At 47.6% G+C, this 9,022-nt stretch overlaps 1 protein-coding gene across 1 annotated transcript in view; it reads left to right on the top strand.

The window, feature by feature from the left end:
* Positions 1-4,277: 4,277 nt before the first annotated feature.
* Positions 4,278-9,022, top strand: part of LOC308173461 (EF-hand and coiled-coil domain-containing protein 1) — a gene marked incomplete at both ends in the record, with an annotated part of 9,293 nt that continues 4,548 nt past the window's right edge. The window contains 4 exon segments of the mRNA XM_080548493.1: positions 4,278-4,834; positions 5,708-5,724; positions 6,944-7,071; positions 7,264-7,508. Of these exon segments, the coding sequence (XP_080404619.1) occupies positions 4,278-4,834; positions 5,708-5,724; positions 6,944-7,071; positions 7,264-7,508 (947 nt within the window).

The raw sequence follows: 9,022 nt of genomic DNA, 5'->3' as shown, positions 1-9,022 counted from the left end.
AGACAGACATGAAAGTAAGGAGAAGAAGGGAGAGAGAGGGCATGTCAGCAGGGCATGGGCCGGGTTCTAACCCATGCCGACATGGGCATATGTGTGCACTGTAGACCGCGGGGCTAGACCACTGAACCACCCCAGGCCATGGTGCTAGACCACTGGACCACCCCAGGCCATGGTGCTAGACCACTGGACCACCCCAGGCCATGGTGCTAGACCACTGGACCACCCCAGGCCACGGTGCTAGACCACTGGACCACCCCAGGCCATGGTGCTAGACCACTGGACCACCCCAGGCCATGGTCCTGGACCACTGGACCACCCCAGGCCACTGCTCTCTCTTTCTTGCTCTCTCTTTTCTGTCTCTCTCTTTCCTTTCCCGACTTCCACTGGTTGTCATTTCGACCTCCCTTTATTTTCTCTTTTACACCTCTTCTCCTTCCTTCTCTCTTCCTTCCTTTCTTTCTCTGTCTCTCATTCTGCTGTCATGCTTGATGCAGCTCTTCCTGACCTTGGCAGGACAGCTTCCTGATACTGGGAGGTCGTTCACATGTGGTCATTGTGCTGCAGAGAGAGAGAGGGGGGGGGGGGGGGGAGCAGAGGCAGGGGGGGGGGGGGGGGGGGGGTGGAGAGTCCTGAGAGAGGGGGGGGGGGGTTAAAGGTCACTGTAAGAACTTGAAAGTAGAGGCTTGTGTGTGTGTGAGGGTGGAGAGAGAGAGAGAGAGAATGAGAGTGTGTGTGTTTACGTGTGTGTGTGTGTGTGTGTGTGTGTGTCTTTGTCTATTGTTGAACCACACACACACACACACACACACACTACAATGCCACCTTGACGGCATTTCAACGTTTGCAGGAAAAGCGCTATACAAATACAAAGTTATTATTATTATTTGTAAAATTATCATTTTAATTGTTGTCTGTGAGCGGATAGTTCCTATTATATAAATTCTCATCTAGATCTGTCTCAAACTATGCCGTGTTGGGTCCTTGCATTTGAGGGAATTTAAACTTGAAAGTCCTTGAAATGTGCTTGAATTTGATGTTTCAGAAGGTGTGGGAACCCTGAATGAAAGAATCAAGTATTTTAGGAATCTCCACACATCTCGTGAGCTTAGAATGATAAGGTTCTATCTCCGTTTAGGGTAGTTCAGAGATATTGAGCGTCAACGTTTTTACATTCCATTATGTTCTGTGAGATGGAACCTTTGTATTTTATTAATTACTAACTAAAAAAATGCAACATTTTAACAAAATAACACCACACAGGCATTAATAAACACCTAATGGATCAGATTATGTAAAAAACAACTACATTTTTGACCAAACACGAGATAGAACCATATAATTCTAACGTCACCATCTGTCACCGTGCCAGACACCTCCTGATGATGCTCTACCCTCTAGTATGTCGCATGTTTAGTAGGTCTGCAACAAATGTATTTATTCATTATGTTTTATCTTTTGGTAACCTACTTCTTCCTCCCACCATCTAGTAGTTTCGACGGATTCTAAGTATTGGGGGAGTCATGGTTGTGGTGAGCAGTGAGCACACAGTTTCAGTGGTTTGATAGCTGAGGCTAACAAAGGCACCGTCTACCTTACTCACAAAACAACAAATAACTGTTTTATTTGGCCTTCCTAAGTAAACAACACACAATCCTAGTAAACAACACATGTAACTCACTAAAACGTACCCAAGAACACAGCAGAAGGTCTGTCTGCTGACAACTGTGCCATGAATAGTGAACTGATGTTGAGATCAGTTCGGTCAGACTGTCTATCTGTCTATCTGTCTTACATGTAACGATGAATTGAAAATCAAGGACCCCAATTGAAATAAGCCAGTGGCTTTCTTGGGTTTCTATCCTTTTAGTTGACCATGTATGTAATATGTACTTTCATGTACCTACTTCTGCAAATCTTCTAATAAAGTTTTCAATCAATCAATCAATCAATCTATGTGTGTGTGTGTGTGTGTGTGTGTGTCTCTGTATGTGTGTCTATCTCCCTCTCTGACATGTCAGACAGCGGTGTCTGTGTGGTTATCTACAGATCAGCAGGGGGTTGCTAGGGCCCAGTCTGAGTCTCTGAGACACTCTGACATCATCCTCTAGTCTAGATCACCTCGTCAGATAATCCCAACATATTCCTCCCTCAAATAACAAATGAAATGTATCTGTCATTTGAGGTAGGGATATATGTACTGTATATTTGGATATTAGTATATTTAATGATAATACTAAGGGTCCAGGACAAAACAGCTCCGGAGGACTAAAGGTGTAGGAAGTCCTAGAGACTAAACACACCAACAACACTGAAGTTCCCCTGGGTGACTTTATACCTGCTGCAGATGACTCACTTCACACTGGCCTCTGTGTGTGTGTGTGTGTGTGTGTGTGTGTGTGTGTGTGTGTGAGTGTGTGTGCAAATAGGTGTGCGTGCGTGCGTGCATTCATGTGTGTGTGTGTGTGTGTGTGTGTGTGTGTGTGCAAATAGGTGTGCGTGCGTGCATTCATGTGTGTGTGTGTGTGTGTGCAAATAGGTGTGCGTGCGTGCGTGTGTGCATGCATTCATGTGTGTGTGTGTGTGTGTGTGTGTAGATAGGTGTGCCCCTCACTTATCTTATGACTTATGAAGCAGAGCACTCTGGGACATTCCTTCCTGGTAAGGCTTACTCCGGCGTGCCGCTATTGGCTAGCGTGTGTGTGTGTGTGTCCGGGTAGTCACCCCCCGTGTGTGTGTGGGAGTGTGTTCTCCTGACGGGCTCTTTGTTGTGGCTGTCAGGTGTGTGAGGAGCAGGCAGGGTGTGGAAAGGTATTTCCGCAGAGAGAGAGGTGCTGGGTTTCCTCACTGTTTGGGTTGAGAGTGGCGATAATATGTGTGTGTGTGTGTGTGTGTGTGTGTGTGTGTATGAGGTGTGTGTGAGTGTGAGTGTTAAGCTTGAAGTCCATGTGTGTGTGTGTGTGTGTGTGTGTGTGAGGTGTGTGTGTGTGTGTGTGTGTGAGGTGTGAGTGTTATGCTCAAAGTATGTGTGTGTGTGAGGTGTGTGAGTGTGAGTGTTAAGCTTGAAGTCCATGTGTGTGTGTGTGTGTGTGTGTGTGTGAGGTGTGTGTGTGTGTGTGAGGTGTGAGTGTTATGCTCAAAGTCTGTGTGTGTGTGAGGTGTGTGTATGTGAGTGTCATGCTCGAAGTCTGTGTGTGTGTGAGTGTGTGTATGTGTGTGTGTGTGTGTGTGTGTGTGTGTGTGTGTGTGTGTGTGTGTGTGTGTGTGTGTGTGTGTGTGTGTGTGTGTGTGTGGGGGGGGGGGGGGGGTATCAGCTGTCCCTCACCCCTGAGGTGAAATGACTCAGGCAGCCTCTCCTGTGTTGGATGAGGGGAGGGAATCTCTGTTTGTCACACGTTTAGTGACACAGCACACTGTGGGACACACACACACACACACACACTCGCACACGCACACAAGCACACACACACACACACACACACACACACACACACACACACACACACACACACACACACAGTGTATGCACACATACACTCGCACACGCACACACACACACACACAGACACGCACACATACCCAGTCAGCGCGCGCGGGTGGAGCCGAATTATTTGTCCTGAAGGGTTTCTCCGCCTCGTGCTGAAGACTCAGCTCTCGGACCTGACTTGACTTGATTCACTCGACATCGTGTTCATGGAGAGGTAGGGGTCTCCCCACGAACAGAAGACACTCGCGTCTAGTGTCTAGTGTTTTTACAGATTGTGATACTACTACCGGTAGGACTAGCCGGTGTGTCCACAGTGTAGCGTTTTTGATTTTTGTCTCTCTCTTTCTCTCTCTCTCTCTCTCCCTCCCCCCCCCTCTCTCTTTCTCTCTCTCTCTCTCCCTCCCTCCTCTCTCTCTCTCCCTCTCTCTCTCCCTCCTCTCTCTCTCTGTCTCTCTCTCCCTCCCTCCTCTCTCTCTATCTCCCTCTCTCTCTCTCTCCCTCCCCCCCCCCTCTCTCTCTCTCTCTCTCCCTCCCCCCCTCTCTCTCTCTCTCTCTCTCTCTCTCTCTCTCTCTCTCCGGGTGGATACATTTACGCACGCACGGGATTGCAACAACTTGGGAGATACAGTTTCTCTCTCGCGCCCCCAGCAACACGATGTAGGCTATTTATTTGTATGGAGGTGCCAGTGATTCCAACCACAGTGTATCTAGTGTGCATGTGTCAACTCTTGGATTTAACAACTAGTGGGATTGTTACAAAAAACAAAAACAGTCTTTCATCTCCTCCAGCATGATGCAAACCAGACGGGTTTCACAACTCCCCTGCTCTCCCCGGTGGCTGAGGAGCGCGCTGGCCCACCACCACCGCCCCGACCCCGGCGTGGAGAACGAGATCGTGGTCCTGGCCACGGGGATAGACCAGTACCTGCAGGAGGTCTTCCACCACCTGGCCTACCCCAACCAGGACGACGTGGTGTCGGCCGAGGACTTCGCCCTGCTGTGCGCCGTGCTGGGGCTGACCTGCGGAGAGGGGGAGGGAGAGGGAGAGGGAGAGGGGGGGAGCGAGGCGAAGGATGGAGAGGAGGAGGCGGAGGAGGAGGAAGAGTGGCAGTGTGTCTGCGCGGGGCTCCCCAGCGAGCTGGCCTTTAAAGACTTCCACGCACGGCTCTGCGGGTATTTCCGTGTCCGTGCGGCTTGCGGTGGAACGGGAACGGGACCCGCCGCGCGCCTTCTCGTTACCGAGGAGACAGAGCTCGTGGAGCGGGAGATTCGGCTCCGGTGGCCGCGGAGGAGACGCGTCAGCTTCGACCTCAGGAGAGATCAGACCCAGACCAGGAGAGACCAGACCCAGCCCAGGAGAGACCAGACCCAGACCAGGAGACTCTTCACGCGCAAGACTCTCAACCGGGAAACGGGCACCAGAGAAATCAATAAGACAGGTAAGGACTTCAAAACACCCAAATTGTGGAACGCACTGCCAGTTTACATCAGGGATGCAAGTCAAGTCCAGACTAAGTAAAAACCCATCTTTTTAATATAGCCTTTATTACATATATACACATATTACATATATAACTGTGCATATACCCTAACTGTACATATATATATATATATATATATATATATATATATATATATATATATGCAAGATACTGCATGTATCTTACCTGTACATATCTTCGCTCTTCTCTGTACATATATATTTACTGTACATATCATATTGATATTCATGCTCATATATTGACTTTTTATATTCATATTCATTGCACGTATATACTGACTTTATATTCATTTACTTACACTGTAATAGTGTCCTACCATGCACTGTCCATACGTTAATGTATTTTGCAATATGCGCTATTGCACTAGATGGTACTCTGTCAATGACAATAAAGTTGAAAGACAGATAGATAGATAGATAGCTAGATAGATAGATCTTTATTTAGTCAGGACAGTGCACATTAATGAACAGTCACTTATACAAAGTATGGTGACAGTAAATATGACGGATTTAGCTGTGAGCTAATTTGCATCCGTTGTCCTAATCTAATTGTATCTAATCTAATCTGTTGTTTAGCATATCCTGCGTAGCCAATGTCCCATGAGTGCATCTCACAGATGGCTTTTACCAAGACTGGATATTTATTTCCCTCTAATTGAATCTCTCCGCCTAATTCTGTCACCATCAGGTGATTTAACATCAGGCTGTTCTCTCTCTCACAGCCAGACCATCAGGCAAAGTGTCGTTCTGGTTCATCACAGCCAACCAGTCTCAGGCCTACACCTAGAGGCTGACACAACTTTGATGTAATTAAAAAAATAAACAAATTAGATTAGATTCAACCTTTGTCATTGCATACAAGTACAGCACAATGTGTTTTTTGCTCTAGGCCCCTGGAGCAATTAGGGGGTTACGTGCCTTGCTCAAGGGGCACAACGGCAGTGGTAGGCACCTTAGATGTGATGCCAGCAACCCTCCAGTTCACCAGCTCACATGCAGCTCCCTCCTGAAGCGGGGATCGAACCAGGGACCTTCTGATTGCTAACCGGCCTCTCTAACCTCTAGATTACCTGCCTCTCTAACCTCTAGATTACCTGCCTCTCTAACCTCTAGACTACCTGCCTCTCTAACCTCTAGACTACCTGTCTCTCTAACCTCTAGACTACCTGCCTCTCTAACCTCTAGGCTACCTACCTCTCTAACCTCTAGACTACCTACCTCTCTAACCTCTAGACTACCTGCCTCTCTAAGCTCTAGACTACCTGCCTCTCTAACCTCTAGACTACCTGCCTCTCTAACCTCTAGACTACCTGCCTCTCTAAGCTCTAGACTACCTGCCTCTCTAACCTATAGACTACCTGCCTCTCTAACCTCTAGACTACCTGCCTCTCTAACCTCTAGACTACCTGCCTCTCTAACCTCTAGACTACCTGCCTCTCTAACCTCTAGACTACCTGCCTCTCTAACCTCTAGACTACCTGCCTCTCTAAGCTCTAGACTACCTGCCTCTCTAACCTCTAGGCTACCTGCCTCTCTAACCTCTAGACTACCTGCCTCTCTAACCTCTAGACTACCTGCCTCTCTAACCTCTAGACTACCTGCCTCTCTAACCTCTAGGCCACCTGCCTCTCTAACCTCTAGACTACCTGCCTCTCTAACCTCTAGGCCACCTGCCTCTCTAACCTCTAGGCTACCTGCCTCTCTAACCTCTAGACTACCTGCCTCTCTAACCTCTAGTCCACCTGCCTCTCTAACCTCTAGGGCTATTTTGCAGTTTTTCTGTGTAGGAGGCAGGCTAATTTACAAGACGGCCAACTAGTGGTCGTTGTGTGTCAGTAGCTTCCCATTGTAAAGACTATTGTATATCATTTGACCCCCGAGGCGGCTCTTATAGTAGGTACAATAGACACGGCTGTTCTAATGTGACGTTAAGACGTTAATCCCCCCCTCCTCTCTAGACCCTGCAGGACAGCCGTGTGAGTCGGAGGCTGCAGCTCTGAGGGAGCTGGTGGAGGACCTCCGCTCCGCCCTCCAAGGGAGCGACGCCCGCTGCCTGGCCCTGGAGGTGGCCTTGCGCCGGGGCAGAGCGAGCAGCACTGCCGACCCCCCCACCCTCCACCCCCACGGAGCCACCGCCCAAACCCCAAACACCCTCACGCCGTCAAACACGAAGAGGCTCACAATCACACCACCCAAAGGAGCAGCTACACCCAACCCCAACCCCAACCCCAACGCCCGGAGAGGGGGGGTGGCGGTCGTTGTGACCCCTGACCCCCAGGGGCGGGGGTGCGGGGTGGGGGGGGAGGAGACGGTGGTGGTGAAGAGGGCGGCGACAGAGAGGCGGGGCTTCAGGGACCCTCTGCTCCGGGAGCTGAAGCTGATTCGCTCGTCGCGCGACGGACAGCTGGAGGAGGCCATCCGGTTCAACCAGAGCCTGGAGGAGGAGCTTGGCTGGGCCTATCAGCAGGCGCGCAGGCTCCAGGAGGTGGAGTCTCGACTGAGGAAGGATAACGCGGAGATCAGGTCGGTTCTGATTGGTTGGTTAAGTTGGTCCAGTGTACAGGTAGACGCTGTAGAAATTGTGTCAGATGTGACACGGTCTGGTGTTTTGGTCCTCATGTTGTCGGCATCCGATTGAATGATCGGACTTTTCTTTCGAAAAATGTAAATATATACATTTCCGCGTTGTTGAGAATCAATGACGCACTCACTAGTCAACTAACACAGCTTGTTTTGTGAGCCTGCTAACAATGTAAAGTAGTGTCGTAGTCAAGTTGTTAAGCTTTTATTCACAGAAAGGTGGTGCCTAAAGAACAGAACAACTAAAGAATAATAATTTTAATTAAATAATAATAAATAATAATATAATAATAATAAAGAAGATATGTGATGATGAGAATGGCATTTCCTTTGCGAAACTAGGAAAGTTTCACAACGTTAGATGGTCTGCATGGAGACAAGAGACTATGAAAATATGGAGGCTATTACCTGCCATTCAAATTCAAGTGGCTACAAGTAATGACAGTTACTAAAACATAATCTGCAGAGAGTTTCCAGTGTTTCCTAGCCAACACGCTTGACACTGGAAACATTTGACAGTTCACCTCCCTCAGGTTCCAGCAAGAGATTTTGGCTATTAGTGAATGCAAAGATGAGCTCATGGTAGCTATTGGTCAGCTGCCACTTCTGCTTGACAGTGAAGGCAAGTACAGGAAAGAGACTGTTTCAAATGCTAGCGCCGACAGGGACAAGGTTGATTGTATAGAGAGGTCTTAAAAGTTTGAGTTTGAGAGTTTGAAAGCAGATATGAATCCCTCAAGTCATGTGATCAATTGTTAATGTTTGGTCCTTCAACTGGGCCTCAAGAAATGCAAGACCTCCACAGTTTTGGCAACACAACACTTAGTAACATCCTTCAGAAATATGAGGCCAGCTTGTCTGTTGACAGAGAGTCCGCTGTAAGAGAATGGATGCGTTTAGCAAGCAGGGAAACGTTTGGCAGCCTCCTCTGTGTATGACTTGATCAACACAATGAAGACAAGCAATCCAGATAGTTACTCCAGCATCCAGATAGTTACTCCAACATCCAGATAGTTACTCCAACATCCAGATAGTTACTCCAACATCCAGATAGTTACTCTAACATCCAGAAAGTCATTCTGTTGTCCCTCACACTGTGTTTCAGTATAGTTTGTTGGCTTGACTAGCGAGTTTGTGTTGTGATTCTCAACAACGTTGAAACGTATTTCCGTGTTTCAAAATAGAAGTCAGAACATACTGATTGGTTACATATAGATGAATAGATAGACTGATGGATGATTGATGTATGATTGATTAATGATTGATGATGATTGATTGATGATGATTGATGATTGATGATGATTGACGTATGATTGATTGATGATGATTGACGTATGATTGATTGATTAATGATTTATGATGATTGATGATGATTGATTAATGATTGATGATGATTGATGAAGATTGATTAATGATTGATGATGATTGATGATGATTGATGATGATTGACGTATGAT

The sequence above is a fragment of the Nansenia antarctica genome, assembly GCF_963989245.1.
Source record: "Nansenia antarctica genome assembly, chromosome: 18".
Classification (NCBI taxonomy): Eukaryota; Metazoa; Chordata; class Actinopteri; order Argentiniformes; family Microstomatidae; genus Nansenia; species Nansenia antarctica.
This window is presented reverse-complemented; position numbering and strand designations above follow the sequence as displayed.